General features: G+C 36.5%; 1 protein-coding gene across 2 annotated transcripts in view; it reads left to right on the plus strand.

Moving 5' to 3' along the window:
• NUP107 (nucleoporin 107) overlaps window positions 1–16412 on the plus strand; it is a 42682-nt gene extending 26270 nt beyond the window's left edge. For both annotated transcript variants that reach the window (XM_037136725.2, XM_037136727.2), the window contains 14 exons: window positions 144–203; window positions 1049–1194; window positions 1970–2018; window positions 8984–9053; window positions 9366–9484; window positions 10209–10247; window positions 10745–10895; window positions 11412–11524; window positions 12123–12225; window positions 12690–12850; window positions 13618–13743; window positions 14885–14998; window positions 15657–15824; window positions 16152–16412. In XM_037136725.2, coding sequence (XP_036992620.2) covers window positions 144–203; window positions 1049–1194; window positions 1970–2018; window positions 8984–9053; window positions 9366–9484; window positions 10209–10247; window positions 10745–10895; window positions 11412–11524; window positions 12123–12225; window positions 12690–12850; window positions 13618–13743; window positions 14885–14998; window positions 15657–15824; window positions 16152–16259 — 1527 coding nt within the window. In that variant the 3' untranslated portion in view covers window positions 16260–16412. The remainder of the gene's footprint in view (window positions 1–143; window positions 204–1048; window positions 1195–1969; window positions 2019–8983; window positions 9054–9365; window positions 9485–10208; window positions 10248–10744; window positions 10896–11411; window positions 11525–12122; window positions 12226–12689; window positions 12851–13617; window positions 13744–14884; window positions 14999–15656; window positions 15825–16151) is intronic.
• Window positions 16413–22085: the final 5673 nt, after the last annotated feature.

Here is a 22085-nt window from a genome sequence, read left to right on the forward strand (position 1 = left end):
TACCCCACTGGGTCTTTTGCTAAGTTTAGAAACTATCAAATAAATAAGTTCAGTTTAGCAGACACTGCAAAATTTCAGATTAAGGGGAAAAAACTGACTTATTAAGAAAAACAATTTTCCAAATTTATTTGTATTTATTTCAGGAGCTTTTTAATAGATATGAGAGAGCAATTTATGCTGCTTTAAGTGGGAATCTCAAACAGGTATGCAGTCTATTTTAATAATCTTTATTCCCTGTGAAACAAACTGAAACATAAAATATTCTAATAACTGTATATAATAAATTTTATAAACTTGTTACTTTTTAAGAGTAGCAATGAGCCCTGGCTGGTGGGGTTCTGGGGATTGACTGTTGGCCTGCGAGCTGAAGGGTCGTGGGTTCAATATCTGCTCACACACAGCACATGCCTGGGTTGCAGGCCATCCTTGTTTGCGGGCCTGTGAGAGGTGACTGATTGTTGTATCTCTTGCACATTGCTCTTTTTTCTCCCTCTCTTTCTCCTTCCCCTCCCCTTCTCTAAAAGTAAACAAATAAAATCTTTTTTTTTTAAAGTAGCAATGATAAAGATAATCATGAAATAGAACAGTGATTTGAGCTGCTTAATATGATATATCCCAAACACCAAATGATGTTTTAATACATGAAATCAGACTGTAGTTTCTAAGAACTGTAAGTTTAATTACAACATACATTTATTGATGACTATAGTATGCATAGCTTAATGCAGAAGTGTGTCACTGAAGCATAGCAACTGTTTGGATTGTCTAACAGCTATTTTGAGGTATGTTATAGTAATTAGTTGAAACTGCATAATAGATCGCATGAAAAATTGATGTTATTGTGAACTCAGTATGGAAAAACCTTAATAGTTCAAACTTAGAAGATGTAGTTTGTCAGGGAGTGGGTCCATTATTCGATATTTTATATTATAGCCCACAATATTTTGTGATTACAGTGACTTTATAGTCCATATCAATGGATGTAACTGCTTTCACTTTCTTTTTTGTTGATTGTATTTCTGTGTTCCTGTTTTGGAATGGGGAAAAGCTTCTTCCTGTCTGTGACACCTGGGAAGACACAGTGTGGGCCTACTTTCGAGTGATGGTGGACAGTCTAGTAGAACAGGAGATCCGGACATCAGTAATAACCCTGGATGAAACTGAAGAACTCCCTAGAGAATATCTGGAAGCAAAGTGAGTTTGTTGGTTTTAGTTTTGGGGATTTTTAGTATACGAGGTCTGTTCAGAAAAAGTCCAGCCATTGTTAATATAATGAGAATGGTTTACACAACATTGGTGTAATCTGGCAGCCAAGGAGAGTGGACTGGAATGTGCATGTGTGAATGACGACTTCACTGTACTAGTCAGTGGGGGAGGTAGACACTGTTGAGTGAGCATGTGCACTGTGTGGCCATCACATGACTGTGTGGCCAAAATGACTGAGTAAGTAGAGCAATGAATCTGTGTCAAATTTTGCATTAAACTTGAACATTCCTTCTGATGATTCAGAAGGCCACAGCTATGGGCAACTGGTGATTGGCAGCTTCATCACGACAACACGTGCATCATGCACCTCCATCACATCTCATGCAGGGTTTTTTGGCGAAACATTGAGTCACCCAGGTGACTCAGATTTGGTACCCTGTGACTTCTGGCTGTTCCCAAAGTTAAAATCACTTTTGAAAGAGAAGATATTTCAGACCACTGGTGAGATTCAGGAAAAGACAATGGGGCATCTGATGGCAATTGGGAGAACTGTGTGAGGTCCCAAGGTGCCTACTTTGAAAGGGACTGAGACATCAGTGTCCTGTGTACAGTGTTTCTCATATCTTGTGTCTTCTTCAGTAAATATCTCTTTTTTATATTACATGGCTGGATACCTTCTGGATAGACCTCCTAAAGTTTTATTTTGTAACCATTGTTCATATTATTAATATTATTTTATCCCTTTCCTGTCTTTCTTTGGAAGTTGGACCTTAGAAAAGGTTTTTGAAGAACTTCAAGCTACTGATAAAAAGGTAGATATTTATATGACTATTTTACAATAACTGAATAGGAAACAATAAATGTTATGCTATTGTGCACTGTAGCTAGGAGGCAAAAAAACGTGAAACCTTGTTATTCTTTCCCTTTTTTTCCTCACCTACTATCCGAATAAGAGACGTACTTTGAAAAGAAAAACCTAATTGCATATTTAAGTAATATATTATTTCTGTTTCTTTGGTTTAGGATTGGTCTCATCTAAACATATGTTAGGCATATAAGCTAATTTATCCCTTTCCTTTTGAAAGATAAAAACACATAATGGAAAATAGTAAGACTTTTTCTAGATCTCAAAATAATCTAACATTTCTTAAAGTAATATGCTTTAAAATTTTTTAAATGACCAAAGTAATAGCATATATCCCTGGAATACAGTAATCCAATAATAAAACCTTTATAATAATTTCCTCTCAACACCTTTATGGTTATTCTCATCCCCCTGAGATGGTAAACCGTATTGAAAAGTACCCTTCCATATCTTTCTCCACACTCTTACAAATATTGTAGAAATAATGTAGAAATTCTTCTGTAGGATTTTGGGTTGTGTTTTCCTCATACTAATATACATTACTTTACAACTTGGATTTTTTTTTCATTTAATGATACTTGAAGTTAGTGGATATACAGTTAATAAATTGTTATTCCTTTTAAAAGGTACATAATGTTCAGTAGAATGAGGTATAATTTTTAAATTATCCCACTTTTAGTGATATCTAGGTTATTTCTAGCACTGTAATGAACATTTTTCATGTATATACTTACCCTTTTTTTGACTGTACGACAAACTTGCCCCTCACCCCACCCCCAACTTGAGAGTAATAATGGTTGTTAATGCTGCTGTTGAGTTCTGTTTACATTTACATTGGTGAAATATTGTTACTTATGTTATTAAATATTTTACCACATTTTTTGCTTCAAAATTTTTTTTCCCATTTTCCTCTTCTAAAACCCAAGTGCATCTTATGGTCTGAAAAATGTGTGTGTGTCTGTAGATACATACACATATCTACTTGCCCTTTTTCTTTAGGATAGGTTTCCTGAAAGTGAGGTTGGTGGTAGAGGGGTATATGAATACTAAGTTAATTAACTGCCTATAGCAATTATTTTATACTCCCACAAGTAATTTATTTATTTTAATGTATTTTATTGATTTTGCTATTATAGTTGTCCCAGTTTTTCCCCCTTTGCTTCCCTCCACCTGGTACCCCTCATTCCCTGTGGTAGTCCCCCCTTGGTCATGTCCTCAGGTCGTGCACATAGTTCTTTGGCCACTCCATTTCCTATACTGTTCTGAACCCCCCCCCCCCGTCTGTTCTATAGCTCCCAATTTGTATTTCTCAATCCCTGCACCTTTTCCACCATTCTCCACCTGCCCCCCCAGCTAGTAATCCTCCAAATTATCTTCATATCTATGATTCTGTTTCTCTTCTGCTTGTTTACTTTATTTTTTAGATTCAGCTGTTGATAAATGTATTGCCATTTTAATGTTAATAGTTTTGATTTTCTTTTTCTTACATAAGTCCCTTGAACATTTTCTGTAATAATGGCTTAGTGATGATGAACTCCTTTACTTTGTCTAGGAAGCACTTTATCTGCCCTTCCATTCTAAGTGATAGCTTTGCTGGATAGAGTAATCTAGGTTGTAGATCTTTGTTTTTCAGCACTTTGAATACTTATTTTCAGTCCTTTCTAGCCTGCAAAGTTTCTTTTGAGAAGTCAGTTGATAGTTTTATGGGATCTCCTTTGTAGGTAACTCTGCTTTTCTCTTGTTGCTTTCAAGATTCTCTTTATCTTTAACCTTTGGCATTTTAATCATGATATGTCTTGGTGTGGTCCTCTTTGTGGACTCACTGTTCTTCCTGGTCTTGTATGTCTATTTCCTTCACCAAATTAGGGAAGTTTTGTTTCATTACTTTTTCAATTAAGTTTTAAATTTCTGGTTCTTTCTCTTTTTTTCTGGCACCACTATGATTCAAATATTGATACATTTGAATTGTCCCGGGGGCTCCTTAGCCTATCCTTATTTTATTTGAATTGGTTTTTCTTCTTGCTGCTCTGATTGAATTTTTTTTTTCTTCCTTATATTCCCAATCATTGATTTGATTTTCGGCTTCATCCAGTCCACTGTTGGTTCCTTGTAATTTTTTTCTTTATTTCAATTAGTTTACCCTTCATTTCTGCCTGGGTCTTTTTTATGCTGTTGAAGTACTCAGTGAGTTCCTTGAGCATTCTAATAACCAGTGTTTTAAACTCTACATCTGATAAATTGTTTATCTCCATTTTGTTTAGGTTTTTTTCTGGAGTTCTGTCCTTTCATGTGGGTCATGTTTGTCTTTTCATTTTGGCAGCATCCCCATGTTTGTTTCTGTATGTTAGGCAGAGCTGCTTGGACTCCATCTTAGTAGTTTGGCCTGTTGTAGAAAAGCGCACCGATAGGCTGGATGTGGCGGAACCTCAGATAATCGTACAACCTGTGTGAACCAGGTTAATGGAGTCTCTGATATGGTGTCATTACCCTGTTGCTCTGTGTCGGGGAGGGTTCAGAAAGGGGACAGTGCTACTGCCTGGCTTCTGGTGTTCTGTCTGGGAGGGACCTGTCCAACCACTCTTGCCCTGATGCCAGACATTTCAGCTTCTCGCCATATGCCACTGGTGCCCTTCCAGCTGCTGCCCTGGTGCTAAAGCTCAAAGAGAATGAGTCTAAGTCTATTGTGGGCCTTTAAGAGGCCCACAATAGAATCTCCCTGAGAATCTCCCAGTTTCTTTAGCTGCCCCAACCCCACTGGTTTTTATAGCCAGAAATTATGGGGACTTATCTTCCTGGTACTGGAACCCTAGGCTGCGTGGTCTGGGTTGTGGCTGAAATCCTTGTGTCAGAGGTATCCCTCCCGATTTTCATCCACCACACATGGTCACGGGACCATCCCTTCTATGTCTCCACGTCACCACATCTCCGCCCCTCCTATCTGTCTGGATGAATGTGACTTCTTTAATTCTTTGGTTGTTGGACTTCCATACAGCTCAATTTTCTGAGAATTATGAATGATAGTTGTTTTGTAGGTCAGCTGTAAATTTTGCTGTCATTGTGCTAGGATGCAAGCCATGTTTACCTTTATGTCCATCTTGACTGGGAGTCCCCACAAGAAATTTATTAATGTGTTCATTTCCTTGCATTCTCACTGGTCCGAAATATCACCCTTTTAAATTTTTTGCCGGTCCATCAGAGTAAATGGAAAAATAGGACTACATTGTTCTAGTCACATTTTTCTGTGTATTCATAAGGCTGAGCAAGTTCTCCTTTGTTTACTGACCATCTGTGAATATCCCTGTTCAGATCTTTTACCCAATTTTCTCTTGAGTTTTAGATCTTGTTTATTGTATAATGAGCTCTTTGTATAATAAGAAAATTAATGCTTTTTCTGTCAAAGGTTTATTGTCAGTTTACTATTTTGGAGATTCTAGTTAATGCAAATAAATCAAGGAAGTCAAGGAATAGGTAATTAGAAAAGAGGGAACATTTTCATATGATAAAAGTGTAATCTAGAACCTCAAAATTCAGTAAATTACTAGAATTAATAAGAATTTGTTCATCTAAATTCAAGAAAAAGTTACAAAAAATCATAGCCTTCCTATACTTGTTACAACTAGTTATAAAAAGATACAGCCTTCTCCAAAAGTCCGATTTAAATTATTAACTAAAATACCTAGGAATAAAAATTAACCAAAGGTTTGATAGCCTTCCTAAAGAAAACATGAATAAATATACCACGTTCCTAGCTTGGAAGACTGAATGTAAATGTCATTCATTGCAAAATTAACAGAAAATCCTAGTGCTTTAGATTATTTCTAGACGGAAAATTTCCAAAAAGCAGAATTAAGAAAGAATGAATGGCAAGAAAATTTGGAAGAGAACAATAGTTATAGGATTGTTGCCTTCACAAGAAAACTTTAATATAGAGATACAGTAAAACAGTATGGAATTGGCACAGGAATAAATAGATCAGTGAAGTTCAAAGGTTCATATGAGATCCAGATATAGATGAGAACTTATTAAATGAAAGAGGTGACCTTTCATATTAGAGGGAAAGGGATGGTTTAGTTAGATCCTGGGTGTGAGCATAATTGACTTTTCATCCGGAAAGAAAGCAAAGCTAGATCCCTACCTCATGCCATGTATTACAAGAAATTCCAGATGAAGCAATGGTTCGAATGTAAAAAGAATAAATGCTAAAGGAAAATTTAGATAACCAAATAAAAATTTTTAATATTGGACAAAAAATAAACTACCAATTTTTTCAGACTAAGATGCACCTAGGTTTTAGAGGAGGAACATAAGAAAAAATTTTGAATCGTAAAATGTGGTAAAATATATTTAATAATATAAATAACACAGGCTGCCCCTGTGGCACCCCTGCCCACTGCGAGCCAGGTAAGCTACATTTGGACTATAAGACGCACTCCCATCTCTTCCCAAATTTAGGGGTTGCATCTTATAGTCTACAAATTACGTTATTTTCTGCAAGAAAATCCAGCTGCAGGTTACTCTAAATGGTTTTTTCAATTCTGCGTCTAATCACTAGTTTGATGCCTTTTTTATTACTCTCAGTGCCATGTTCAGAAGAGGATATTCAATGCATGCTTTTAAGCATGGCTGTTCATGTTCATTGAAATCTTCATTGTCTCATCTAATTAGTAGTAAGGAAAACAGTAGTAAAATATAAGAAATTACTTCCAGCCAAGATGGAGGCATAGGTAGACACAATGTGCCTCCTTGCACAACCAAAATAGACAACAACAATTCAGAAACCAAAAAACAACCAGTACTGACAGAAAATTGAATTGTATGGAAGTCCTACAACCAAGGAGTTAAAGAAGACACATTCATCCTGACTGGTAGGAGGGGCAGTCGGTCAGCTGGGCAGAGAGGACTCCCGGCAAAGCAGCTGCTGGCAGACCTCCAGTGCGCAAGGCAGCAGTGGGTGGACCCAGTGAGGCGGCAGATTGTGGAGGGGCGCTGCCTGCAAGGCAGCTGGCAGACCTGGTGGTCCCACATTTGAGCGCAGATAAACCAGGTGAAACTGGGAGGCGAGGTAGACCTTGTGACCCAGGGTCCCAGCACTGGGAAATAAAGCCTCAAAATACCAATTAAAGACACCTGTGGGTATTGAGGTGCTGGGAGAAACTCTCAGTCTCACAGGAGGGTTCATTGGAGAGACCCACAGGGTCCTAGAAAGTACACAAACCCACCCAGACAGCCCCAGCACCAGAAGGCCCCAATTTGCTTGGGGGAAGGGAGGGAATGACTGAAATCCGGCAGACAGCAAGGCAAGCATCATTGTTCCCTCTCAGACCCCTCCCCCACATACTGAGTCACAACCCAGCAAATGAGTTTCCCCACCCAGGTGAACACCTAAGGCTCTGCCCCTTACTAGATAACAGGCGTGACCAGACCCCCCCCCCAAAAAAAATGGCCCAAGCAACAGAACAGATCAAAGCTCCAGAAATAATATAACCAAGTGACAAAGAGATAGCCAACCTATCAGATGTACAGTTCAAAGCACTGGTGATCAGTATGCTCAGAGAATTGGTTGAATTTTTCCATCTGATGCTCAGGTGAAAAAATTAAGGCTACACTAAGTGAAATAAAGAAAAATGCACAGAAAACCAATAGTGATGGGAAAGAAACTGGGACTCAGATCAAGGGAGTGGACCAGAAGAAACAACCAAACAAAAGAAGGAAGAAACAAGAATTCAAAAAAAATGAGAAGAAGCTTACGAACCTCCAGGACATCTTTAAACATTCCAACATCTGAATTATAGGGGTACCAGAAGGAGAAGAGGGAGAGCAACAAGTGGAAAACTTACTTGAACAACTAATAAAGGAAAACTTCCCCAATCTGGCAAAGGAAATAGACTTCCAGGAAGTCCAGGAAGCTCAGAGAGTCCCAAAGAAGTTGGACCCAAGAAGGAACACACCAAGGCACACCATAATTACATTAGCCAAGATTAAAATGAAGGAGAGAATCCTAGAAGCAGCAAGAGATAAGGGGACAGTCACCTACAAAGGAGTTCGCATCAGACTGTCAGCCGATTTCTCAGAAGAGACCTTACAGGCAAGAAGGGGCTGGAAAGAAGTATTCCAGGTCATGAAATCCAAAGACCTACATCCAAGATTGCTCTATCCAGCAAAACTTTCATTTAGAATGGAAGGGCAGATAAAGTGCTGCTCAGATAAGGTCAAGTTCAAGGAGTTCATCCTCACCAAGCCCTTATTATATGAAATGTTAAAGGGACTTATCTAAGGAAAAGAAGATGAAAAACATCTACAGGAAAATGACAGCAAACTTACAGTTATTAACAATCGCCAAAAACAAAAACTAAGCAAACAACTAGAACAGGAACAAAACCACAGAAATGGAGATCACATGGAGGGTAAACAACAGAGGAGTGGGAGGAGGAGAGGGGGAAAAGGTACAGGGATTAAGTAGCATAGATGGTAGGTAGAAAATAGAAAGGGGGAGGGTAAGAATAGTGTGGGAAATGTAGAAGCTAAAGAACTTATGGCACATGGACATGAACTAAAGAGGGGGAATGTGGGTTTGAGGGGGTGTGCAGGGTGGAGGGGAGTGAAGGGGGGGAATGGGACAACTGTAATAGCATAATCAATGAACTATATTAAAAATATATAAGAAATTAAAGTTTGAATAGTTAAGGAAATAAAATAATGGTTTTAAAGATACCATTCAGTCCTGGATTTGTAAGTCTTATATTCTGAAGGCAGTATCCTTCCCATATTTTGTTTCGATTTCCTGTGATCCTTCCTTTCCAAATTTTTCCTTATGTGTGTGTCTTCAGAAGCTTGACATTTTTAGTTTAACAATGAGTGCATACTACACAATGACCACTAGAAGATTTATGGGAAATGTAAAATTTTTTTCAGAGAGTTCTGGAAGAGAATCAAGAACATTATCATATAGTTCAAAAATTCCTTATCCTGGGAGATATTGATGGTAAGATCATAATTTTATTTTACTTTGTGTGAGTTCCTGGCTTTCTTACAGTAATTTTGTAAAAAGTTTCAGAGCAATGCATATGACTTACCACATCTCTTAACCCTTATAAATATTAGCCTATTTGAACACAACTGTCTCCTTGTTAGAAAGTTTGAATTTCATCCAGAGTTTGTTTTATGTGATGGTTGGTAACAATGAGATAGTGATTGAATAGCACTACAGGGATGTGGTAAATGTTCCTGGTAATGTATATTTATCTCCTTTTGATTTTTATCCCTATTATTGCGTCTTTGCTTTGATGGCTTGTAGGTTTGATGGATGAGTTTAGCAAATGGCTTTCCAAAAGCAGAAATAATCTACCTGGACACCTCCTCCGCTTCATGACTCATCTCATTTTGTTTTTTCGCACACTGGGACTACAGACCAAAGTAAGCAAAAATGAACCATTTACTCTTCTCTGCAAGGCAGATAGATGCTTTATACCTATCATCAGGATTACACTGCTTGTTTGTTGTTTTCTAGAAGTAGTTGATGGGGTGTAGAACTCTTATATACAGTCTCACATGGTCACTCCGTGGTAACTCACTGTGGGTAACCTGTTAGAGTTCTAATCTGTGGCTGCAGAATGCTTATGTTCTTCTGGTTTCTGGTAAATTTGTAACTTTAATCCTTATTAGTACCCAACTCGGAATCAACCAGCTAAGCTAACTGAACTAGACTACATTCTGTGTGAGATTTTAAACCTTTGTTTTCTTTTTCTCTTTTCTCTAAGTGGTGAATATCATTTTGGTTAGAATTCATGTAAAAGGCAGAATGATACAGCAGTTAAAAACTTGGTTTTTAGAGTAAGACTCCTGGTTCACAGCCTTACCCAACAACTTCTAGTTTGTAATTCTGGGTAAATGAAACCTCCATAGGTCTTAGCTTCTTCCTCTGTAATACGTGAACAATAGTAGTAACTGGCCACAAAGAATATGGTTAAACCAGGCAGTGCATGCTGTGCTATGCACTTAGCCTATCATATAATTATTGCTCATTGTTAAATATTCAGTCATTAAGTAATTTAATGGTAGAATTTTTATTAGATATAATGCTGGTACACATAAGCAGTTGTGTTTATAATTGAATTATGTCTTTTTTTTTCCTGTGAAGGAAGAAGTTTCCATTGAGGTTTTAAAGACATACATACAGGTAAACTTTAAGAATTCACAATTAAAAATTTTTTTTACTATTTTAATGAAAAAGAATGGTCATATTTTTAATACCCAACAGAACGACATTTACCAGAGATCATTTCCTTTTTTTGTAACATTTTATTTATTTTTTAGAGAGGGGAAAGGAGGGAGAAAAAGAGGGAGTGAAACATCAGTGTGTGGTTGCCTCTGGTGCTCCCCCTCCTGGGAACCTGGGCCACAACCCAGGCCTGTGCCCTGACTGGGAATTGAACTGCTGACCCTTAATTTGCAGGCCAGTGCTCAATCCACTGAGCCACACCAGCCAGGGCTGAGATCTTTTAATTTCATAAGTTCATATTTAGAGTGTAAAATTATTCTGTTTAGCAGCATAAATCTGTTGGTATGAATTTCTTCTAAATGTTTGAAATTTTGAATAAACTGTTTAAAAGTACCACTGATCCTTGAACTGCTTTATTATTACCATAAATACGCTGATCTTTTACTGTTTTCTAGCTTTTAATAAATGAGAAGCACACAAATCTTGTAGCATTTTATACCTGTCATTTGCCTCAAGACCTAGCTGTTGCCCAGTATGCATTATTTTTGGAAGGTGTTACAGAATTTGAACAGCGTCACCATTGCCTGGAGCTGGCTAAAGAAGCAGGTAAAAATGATTAAGAATTTCATCTATTGGGCTTTAGAAAATTTATCTTTCTAGTTTTAAATCATATTTCTCGAGAGAATTTCAATGAAATTCTGTTTTAGGAAAAAAATGTACTTTCACTCATGTATCTTTTAATTTTGGCATTTTTTAACAGTGTCTTTCATATTTTGTTATACTTTTTAAAAGTTATTATCCCTGTCCTAGCTGGTATGGCTGAGTGGATTGAGTACTGGCCTGCAAACCAAAAGGTCTCTGGTTCGATTCCTAGTGAAGGCACTTGGTTGGGTTGCAGGCCAGTTGGGGGTGTGCAAAAGGCAACTGATTGATGCATCTCTTGCACATTGATGTTTCTCTCTCTCTCCTTCTCAACCTCCCTTCCCCTCTCTCTAAAAATAAGTAAATAAAATAAAATAAATAAAAATGACTATCTCAAATATACCAAATTATTGTGACAATTTAGAGAATATTAGTGTGGATGATTAATTCTTGCTTTTGTCTCTTCAAAAAATTCTTTAGATTTGGATATTGCTACTATAACAAAAACTGTAGTTGAGAATATTCGAAAGAGAGATAATGGTGAATTCAGTCATCATGACCTGGCCCCGGCCCTGGATACGGGCACTACTGAGGTAATATGAGGGGAAGAGAGAGTGTTGGGCTGTGGTGAACTTCTGCCTTAAAATACTCTGGCTTCTTTTTTCAGAATCTTCCTTTGTCAGCTAAACCTTTTAAATTATAAAAATTGGAAGCAAATTTAAGGTCTCATGTAAGGATTTACTTACAGTAGTATTAAGTTAAAGAAAGCTTCTTTCGTAGAAAAATCCCTGAGTATTGGATTTTTGCTCATCGGATTATTCTATATACTTGGTCAGTCACTAACTCTTATGTGGTTTATTTATTCCTGTTTTCAGAAAGGAATGAAGGTTTTATCCAGGAAAGAAAAAATATTAGAGTAACATGTAAAGGAATCAGTGATTAAATTGGTGGGACATAGAGTATGTAACTCCAGATTCACAGCCTAGTAAGTTTTTCTGTAATTTAATAGAAAGCTATCAAATGTGAAAATAAACTAAGGAAAGCTAGATTCTTTCACAATTTTGTATAACTTGAAGGAAAAGGATGTTTACTAAAATGCAGATATAAGTTAATTTCACTAATTTACAGAATAACTTAGAAAATAATAAAATTGATGGTTCTTTTTCTTTTATTTTTCAATTAAATGAATAGGAGGACCGTTTAAAAATTGACGTAATTGACTGGTTGGTATTTGACCCAGCACAGAGGGCAGAAGCATTAAAGCAAGGCAATGCGATAATGAGAAAATTCTTGGGTATGCTGTATTTTTATATTCTTTCTTAAAGTTTTTGTTCAAGTCCATATATTCTAATTTTGTTTTTTGTGTTTGTTTTTCTAACCCTCCCAATACAATAAGGAAGGGTATAAAATAGCCACTCCTATATCAAACCTGATGTTATGAAATAAAATATATTTACAGTGAACTTTCATGTCCTACTTAATTTTGCATAGAAAAAGGTCATCCTTTTTTTAAAGATGCAGAAGTATGTAAAAGTAACTGCATTTAGTGAATCCTTTTGTGACTATATCATTGAAATAAGGAAAAGGCCCAGCCATCAGGTGGAAAGGTCACCCAGACCTTTAGCAGAAGTACATGGGACCTGAAATGGTTACCACTCACTGTAAAAGTTGGACATCAGTGATTAGACTCCATCAGAAACCATTACACCATTACACAGAAATCCACATATAATGAAAAATTTTATATCTTTTTCACAGCATCAAAAAAGCATGAAGCTGCAAAAGAAGTATTTGTGAAAATTCCTCAGGATTCCATAGCAGAAATTTATAATCAGTGGGAAGAACAAGGAATGGAAAGTCCACTTCCTCCTGAAGATGATAATGCTATCAGAGAACATTTATGCATCAGAGCTTATTTGGTGAGTTTGTAAAGAAAACAAATGTTCTGTCTTCGTGATGATTTTTCTGATTCACTCTCAGACTCTGAACTGTTTCCAAAAGTGGTGACTGGCTCATTATCTAATCTCACTTGTGACTGTGGTATTGACTGACCCAAGGGCACTAAGTCATGACCTGGTTCCTTATTAGCTGAGCCTCCATTTAATGCCAACCAACGAAGAACATCTCACGTGGCACACAGTATGTGTGATGTCTGAAACTTGGGTTTTCTTAAGATTCTTTGAATGCTTGTCTCAACTTTAATTTCTGCTTCTGTTAACTGAGAAAAGCAATATATTCTCTTTGTTATGACTAAAATAACAACATATCATTCAAAATCCATTCAACAAGTAATAAAATGATTACAGTGGGCTAGGTTCTAGGGCTAAATCTGTGGGGGGCTTTCTGCCCTTGCCCTCTAGAAACCAGTAGACCAGTTAAAAAAACAGACAAGCAAACATGTGTATATCATAGAGTGATGACATTACAGAGTGATAAATGTGAAGATACACATCGGATCAGGGCACTAAGCAAGGAGCAGGCACCAGAAAGCACAATAGTATAAACTTTGCTGGTGTTTGTCACTTGCAAAACATTTATTCACAATGATTGTTTGTTTTGCATAAAAGCTAAATATTAAAGTTTTATTTCTGACTGCTACAAAATTATTTCTAAGAACTGAATTTTAAAAACTCATGTGAAGTTTTATTTCTTGTTTTGTGTTTTTCTATTTCCTTTTATATATTAGGAAGCCCATGAAACCTTTAATGAGTGGTTTAAGCATATGAATTCAGCTCCACAAAAACCTAGTTTGATACCTCAACCAACTTTTACTGAGAAAGTGGCTCATGAACACAAAGAAAAGAAATATGAAGTAAGTTGAATATAGATGAAACCTGTCTATTGCATTTTAATAATACATGCCATATATATATATATACAAAGGTCATTTTTCAATAACTATATTCCTATTATAATAGGTGATCTTGCTGTTAATGTTCTACTTTGGAGGTGGAGGGGAAGCCTTCTGTTAAGTTATTGCTCTGTAGATGATTAACCAGACCTGAAACACACCTTCAGATGATAGTAGTATTCACTTACAGAGCTATTGTTCCAGTGTTTTATTTAACTGCAGTCTTTTGATGTTTATGTTTATTTTGACTGACTGAATGTCAGCACTTAAGAACAGCGGTTTTCAACTGGTGTGCTGCAAGAATTTTTAAAACATACAATACCTGACTGACCTCAGAGGCACTGAGGCACTGACCTCAGTGTCAGAAGCACTGATCTCTTTTTCCTTACATTGCCAAATAAAAAGATGACAACGGCCAACATAACTAGCCCTGCAGTGTGAATGCCTTGTCTTGAACCATAAATGTATAGGTCATATTGTTCACATCACATAGTAAGATTGCATCTGATTGGTTAATTATTGGTGCCACAAATCCTTACGTACAAATAAAGGCAGCAGGTTTTTATTAAGTCACTTTGGAGCAAAAAGGTAGGCAATTATTTTTTGTTTTTTTGTAAGTCAATCGAAGTTATACTTGTGTGTCCAGTCAGCAAAAAATATATTTTTTGGTGTGATGCAGAATGTTAGTAATTAGTTTGTGTGCCATGAGATGAAAAGGGTTAAAAAAATGCTGCCTTTTTTTTTTTAAGCAGGCTTGCTTTGTTTGTTTGTTTGTTTGTTTGTCCTCATCCGAGGACATGCTTATTGATTTTTAGAGAGAGGAGAAGGGAGGGAGAGACAGAAACATTGATGTGAGAGAGAAATATGCATCAGCTGCTTCTCATACACACCCTAGTGAACCTAGGTTTGTTCCCTGACCAGGAATCAAACCTGCAGACTTTTGATTTACAGGGCAGTGCTCCAACCAACTGAGCCACACTGGCCAGGGTAGACATTGCTGTTTTAGAATGATGTTCCATATATATATTCCTGACTGTACTTTACAAACACATTATTTAGTGGTTTTCGTCTATGATATATCTGCCTTATGTTTGTTTTGCAGATGGATTATAGTATTTGGAAAGGGCATTTGGATGCCTTAACTGCTGATGTGAAGGAGAAAATGTATAATGTCTTGTTGTTTGTTGATGGAGGCTGGATGGTAGATGTTAGAGAGGTAAGCTGTGTGTATTGTTTAGAGTTACAAGCAAAAAAACCACAACAACAATAATCTTTTTTGTTTTACTCTGAATAGGAGCATGTGTAGTTCTTATATAACCTTTATACTTATAACTGAACATCCCTTAATTTAAAACTAAAGTGAAAATACCAGCTAGGAATGGCAGTATTCTACTTGGGTAAACTGTTTCTTTAGATTTGGTATGTTCACTCAGAATAATAAAATTAATTCTTTCAAATTCTGGACCTAAATTAAAAAAAAATTATACATGTATTCAACTCAGTTTAAAAGATACAAAGGTAAGTCTTAGTAGTATGAATAAGACACATGTAAAGCAGTGGCTCTCCCCTCTGAGCTCACCATTTAAAAGACCTGGGAAGCTTTCAGAAAATGCTGGGTTCTACCCCCAGAGTGTCTAGTTTAATTAGACTCAGGGAGGGCGTTTGGCTTTTATTTTTTAATTGCCTAGAGAGCTTTAATGTGTAGGCTGGTTTGAGCAGCAGTTACGAAAGTACTAAATGCCATAAGAAACACACACATTAAAAATGCTCTAAGTTTAAGAAATAGAAAGGTTGCTTCTACCTAGAAGAGGTATGGACAGGATGCTGGGAAGGTAGTCATTTTAACAATCTGATAACCACCTGATGTCTCTCAGGATGCTGAAGAAGATCCTGAAAGAACACATCAAATGGTTTTACTGAGGAAGCTTTGTCTGCCAATGTTGTGTTTTCTGCTTCACACCATATTGCACGGCACTGGTCAGTATCAGGAATGCCTGCAGTTAGCAGACATGGTGTCCTCTGAGCGCCACAAACTGTATCTGGTAAGTTCTGGAGCACGTGCACTGTTAGATTTTAGTGATTTGGTAAGTTCGACTTACATTTTCTTAAAGTAATAATCCCATTTTAATAGTTGTGCTCCCCACCCCCCAAAAAATACATACATACTTCCTAAGCAGTTAGAAGTATATAGACTGGCTCAGAGAAATCACTTTGAAACTCCTAACCATGCTAACACACTGGCCTCTGGCCGCATAAATATTAAGAGGGCATTTTTTTTCTTGCGTTAAGCTGATCAGGTTGATTAGGTGACTATAAGTTCTTATTCTTCTTTGTTCTCATTTTCAACTTTTCCCTCTTTCAAAAATCAGGTGTTTTCCAAGGAGGAACTAAGGAAGTTGTTACAGAAGTTAAGAGAATCCTCGCTGATGCTCCTAGACCAGGGACTTGATCCATTAGGGTATGAAATTCAGTCATAAATCATCTGTTCTTTGTAATTTCACTGAGTTCTATGATGAATGCAGTTTTTTGTAAAATACGCATATTTGTAATTACTGGGTTTTTCTTTTGGATTATCATGGGGTAAAATGTTTTTAAAACTAAGACATTTGAATTTTGTACTTTTCAGAATATTATGGTAATACTGAAATTTTAGTGTATTATATCAGTATTTCCCTGTTTATTAGTAAAATTATATAAAAATAAAATAATTCTGTTTCTACAAATTTCAGGCTTGTTTCTGTTGTGTAGTAAGATATGAAAATTATTCTACATTTTTCGTATGATCATAAGTGCTCTGGTATCTTAAAATTACAAAGAGGGTGGAAAGTAGATTTAAGCCAGGTATGTAATTTCTCATCATAAAATTTAGTATTTTTTAAATGTTACAGATAAGAAGATAAATATAGGAAGAATGTTATCTAAAATAATACCAAGCTATTATTTTGTTTATTTTGAAGACATTTCTAGTTTATTAACTCATTCTGCAAACCTGCTACTAAAACGGAGCGTGTAAAGACAGTGTAGGATCTGGAACACAGTGAACTCAGAATACAAAGTGCATACAATCTAATGCAGCCCTCTGGTAGGAGAAATACAACAAATATATGTTATAAGTGCCATCAGAAAATACAAGCAACCTGAGCAGAGACCTAAAAGGTCTCTGAGGAAGTAGCATTTGGGCTGGGGTTTGACTAATGCACTAAATTTGCGACGGCAAAGATAAAGCACAAGAAGGGTGAGGCACTACAGATCAGGAAGTCAGTGTGATTAAGGCCGAGAAGTAGTGCTGCATGTTTATGATTTGACCAATAAATATACCACATTGACTAGAGTGTAGGATTTATAAATGGGAAAAAGTGGAGAGAGAATGTGAGTCTAATAGAAAACATGGTCTAGGTTAGTAACTACTGAAACTAGCTTCTGAATCTCCCAAGGAATTTGTTAAATGTATATTTACAGATGCCACCTCTAAAGATGTTATGCTCAGGAGGCCTGGAACGAGGTCATAGAATTTGTATTTTTAAATAGAATAAGCAATGGATGATTTCTAAATAGGTAAGTTTGAACCATTCTGGCATAAATCAGAGATGAGTGTTGGTCTTCTTCCTCTACTAAAGCAGACAGCAGTAGTTGATCATAATGCGGTCTTCTTGGCATCAAACAGGAAGAGGTGTAGAGACAATGGACTCTGCCTTGTTTTTATTCTAGCTAAAGTAATCCGAAGATGAAATAATTTTTCATCAAAACCTCTTTAATTTTTATCTCTTAACATGTATCCATTTTAAAGTGAGGTAAAGCCATATAAACTGATAAGAGTAAATCTAACAAAACATGTATGGGATCTGTATGTTGAAAACTACAAAATACTGATGAAATAAACCAAAGAAGAGTAAAATAAATGGAGAGACATGCCTTGGTTCATTAACCGGAAGACAGCACGTTAAAGATGTTATGCTTAATACTATTCCTATCAGTGTCTCGGCAAGAAAAAATGGATTGCATATTAGTTGGGATGACTGAATTAATGTTAATTTTCTCCGGTGTGATAATGGTATTGTGGCTACATAGGAGAGTGTCCTTATTCTTTGAAGATGAATGCTAAAATACTCAAAACGAATGGTCATGAAGTCTGCCCTTTATTTTCAAATGGTTCAGTTTTTAAAAGTGAAGGTCCACAAAGATAAGCAACTAATGCAAAATGTTAACTAGTAAATCTATAGAAAGGGCACAGAGTATTTATTATACTAGTTTCTCAACTTTTCTATAGATTTAAACTTTTTCAAAATAGAATATTTGGGTAGAGTTTGATAAATTGTGATAGAACAACAGAATATCCATATGGGAAATAAACAACCCCTGTTTTATACCATATACGGACAGTAGAAGGATGGTTAAACAAATTGTGGAATGTTCATACAAAACATTACTACTTGGCAGTATAAAAAGGAAAGAATTATCTACTCAACAAAAGAATTTACACACACAAAGAGTACATACTGCATGATCTATTTATATGAAGTTCTAGAGCCACATGGTGAAAAAAATTAGAACAGTGGCTTCCTCTTAGAAGTAGGAGGGCTTTCCTAGGGAATTTTGTGTGGTGATAGAATTGTTCTGTATCTTAACAGAGGTGTGGGTTACATAGGGCTTATGATTTATAAATTTACCTTTTGAAAACTGAGTGGAAGGGTGGGGAGTGGGTATACACGAAACAAGAACAGCAGTGGATGAAACCAGGTGATGAGTACAAGAGGGTTGACCATACTGTTTTAACTTTGCACAAATTTTTTTTAACTTCACATTTTTTCCATAATGAAAAGGAAGGAAACGGGCTAGGGAATTGGCAAAATTTGGGTTTGAATCTTATTTTCACCCATTTTAGCTGCAAGATAACACCAATGAACCTCTATTTTCAATATGTGAAAATGAGAGTGATAATTACATTTCAGGAAGAGTAAGGGTTAGGGCTCCTGTGCTTTGTTGAAGGAGGTGAAGAAAACCACATCAACTAAATCAGCATGTCAGGTACAGGTTCTAGAACAGTGGGAAACTGGTGGATGTCAAAGATGGGGTTAGACTGAGGAAGGCCCTGAATGATAGGAAAGGAGTTGGGGGGCATGGGAGAGAAACATCAATTTGTTCCACTTATTTCTGCATTCATCAGTTGCTTCTTGTATGTGCCCTGACCAGGGATCAAACCTGCAACCTTGGCATATCAGGACAACACTCTAACCAACTGAGCTACCCAGCCAGGGCTTTAACTTTTTTTTTATGATATCAAAGTTACGATTATTGTTAATAGACAACTTAGGAACATACAGTAAGATTGCACTAAGAACAGAAAAAATAAAGTGGACTTTTAAATTTACTGTTATTTTTAGCCTGATGACACAGAGGACTTTGCTGGGAAACACACTGGTTCTTATAAACTAGCACATACTTGGGGCATGAGAAGGGCATGGAACTTGTTGAATGTGTTAAAATGGGTTAGCTGGATAGTTTTATCTTTTAACCCAAATTTGAGTTCATATTTTAAATATTTTCAAGTATAAAGAGAAATAGAGGAATGGTAAAAATGGAATTTATCCTTGCTAAGATTATCAGTCCAAGTCTATAACCACAAGGAGATGATGAAGATAGGCTAATGAAAACCTGTGTTCTTAACTGGGGTGAGAGTAAACATGATCAAGTTTTGAGCAGGTAGGGTTCTGTAGATCAAAACTGGAAGGGAGGATGGCAATATAAATACACAATGGAAAAGGCACACAATACAGTACAATGGTAGGGTTCGGTGGCAAAATAGGAAGAAAAGCATATCAGAAAGACCATGTTAAGAAAGCTAGACTTTGACTTTGCCTAATAAACAGACACACAGATCAATGGAACAGATTAAGAGAGCCCAGAAATAAACCCACAGCTTTATAGTCAATTAACATTCAAAAGAGGAAGAGAACACATACAATGGGCTAAAGATAGTTTATTCAATAAATGGTGTTGGGAAAATTGGGCAGATATGCGCAGAAAAATGAAACTAGACCACCTTCTTATACCACACACAAGAATAAATTCAACCCTGACTGGTGTAGCTCAGTGGATTGAGCACAGGCCTGCTGACCAATGGGTTGCTGGCTCGATTCCCAGTCAGGGCACATGCCTGGGTTACCCTCTCCCCTTCCCTTCCCGTCTCTCTAAAAAATAAATAAAATCTCTTAAAAAAAAAAAAAGAATACATTCAAAATGGATGAAAGACTTAATTGTTAGGCCCAAAACCATAAAAATCCTAGAAGAAAACAGCAGCAAAATCTTGGGCGTTGCTCGTAGAAATTTTTTTACTGGGTATAAAAAAAAATTTTTATTGGATATAAAAAATTTTGTTGCCCTTGCCTTCCCCAGGCAAGGGAAACAAAAGAAAAAGTAAACAAATGGGACTTCATCAAACTAAACAGTTTTTGCATAGCAAAGGGAAATCAACAAAATAAAAAGAAACCCCACAGAATGGGAGAACATGTTCACCAATACATCTGATAAGGGGTTAATATCCAAAATTTATAAAATACTTAAAAAAAAAACCTCAACGCCAAAAAACCCAATTAAAATGGACAAGGGATCTGAACAGACACTTCTCCAAAGAAGACAGGCAGATGGCCAATATGAAAAGATGCTCAACATCTCTAATCATCAGAGAAATGGAAATTAAAATCACATTGAGATACCATCTCACACCTGTCAGAATGGCTATCACTGATTCGTAAAAAAACGTGCTGACAAGGTTGTGGAGAAAGGGTACTTTTGTACTGTTGGTGGGAATGCAGACTGATGCAGCCCCTTTGGAAAGCAGTGTGGAGATACCTCAAAAAATTAAAAATGGACCTGCCTTTTGACCCAGTGATTCCATTTCTGGGAATATATCCAAAGGAACCCAAAAACACTTATTCGAAAGAACATCAGCACCCCTATGTTCATTGCAGTGTTATTTACAATCACCAAGATATGGAAGCAGCCCATCTGTAGATGGTGGATAAAACAACTATGGGACATTTACACAATGGAATACTACTTGTCCCTAAAGAAAATTTTATGGATGGACCTGGGGAACATTATGCTAAGTGAAGTAAGCCAGTCAGAGAAAGACAAATACCATATGATATCACTCACATGTGCAATCTAATGAACAAACTGAAGTAACAAGCAGAACAGAGACAGACTCATAGAGGACAGATGACAGCTAATGGTGGGGGAGGGGTTCATGAGAGGAGAGATTGAGCCAAAAGGGAAAAAAGGACTCATGGACATGGACAACAGTGTGATGACTGCTGAGGGGAGGGTATAAGGGGACTAAATGGTAATGGAAAAAATACAATAAAGATTATGTGTTTTTTAAAAGGCTGATTTAAACCTTTAAAAAAACATAGTCATTCTCAAATGTTAGTTTGAGTCATTTCTTGGGGAAGCTCTTAACCTCCTGTCCCTCCCCAAGTTTAGATCAGGTTCTCTTATATATTCACAGGATCATATTCTGTTGCTTCAGAACATTTTTTTGTTATGGTTTATAATTGTTTAGTATCAGTCTTCTCTAAGTTCTATGAGAGGAGGTCTGGATGGTTTTACTCGACCGTTATCTACCAGATACCAAATACAGTGCCTTGCACAAAGCAGGTGCTCAATATTTAAACAATTTTTACATCAAAGAGGAAATTAAAACTCTCAGACTACTTAGCAGTTAAGGACAATGAGAATTACACTGTTTTGAGGACCACAGGCAAAGCTATTCTCAGGGACAGCTTTAAATCCTTTAAATAAACAAAAATGGAGTCAAGAAATCAGGGGAAAAAGTAATGAAAATCAGTAGAAGTGATCTTTCAAAAGCCCCATAAAATAGACAAATTACTGGTAAGGCTAGGCAAGGGACAAAGAGCCCAAATGCATAATGTTTAGAATGAATAAAGTGGTATAAAAACAGATGAAATCAATTTAAAATATCATAATACTATGTACCACTCTAACCAAGTATATTAGAACATTTAAGTAAAATGGACACTTCTAGAACAATAAAAGGCCAAACATCAATTCAAAAAGAAAATCTGAATAGTATACTAACCATGATAAGTATATAAAAGTTCATCAAGGATGAACTTTTTTTTTCATCCTTGATGAACTTTTATATACTTCTCTATGTTTGGAGGACTAAAATTGCTCAGCGCCCCCCTTGTACGTAAAATTGACCAATGGCGTTTGTACAGCCCATTCCATCAGCTTGAGAGCAGCAGTCTAGTAAATCGAGTAACACAGGAAATGTCAAACAT

Source organism: Artibeus jamaicensis, unplaced genomic scaffold (assembly GCF_021234435.1).
Source record: "Artibeus jamaicensis isolate MK-2021 breed Jamaican fruit bat unplaced genomic scaffold, CSHL_Jam_final contig_233, whole genome shotgun sequence".
In the NCBI taxonomy this organism is placed as follows: Eukaryota; Metazoa; Chordata; class Mammalia; order Chiroptera; family Phyllostomidae; genus Artibeus; species Artibeus jamaicensis.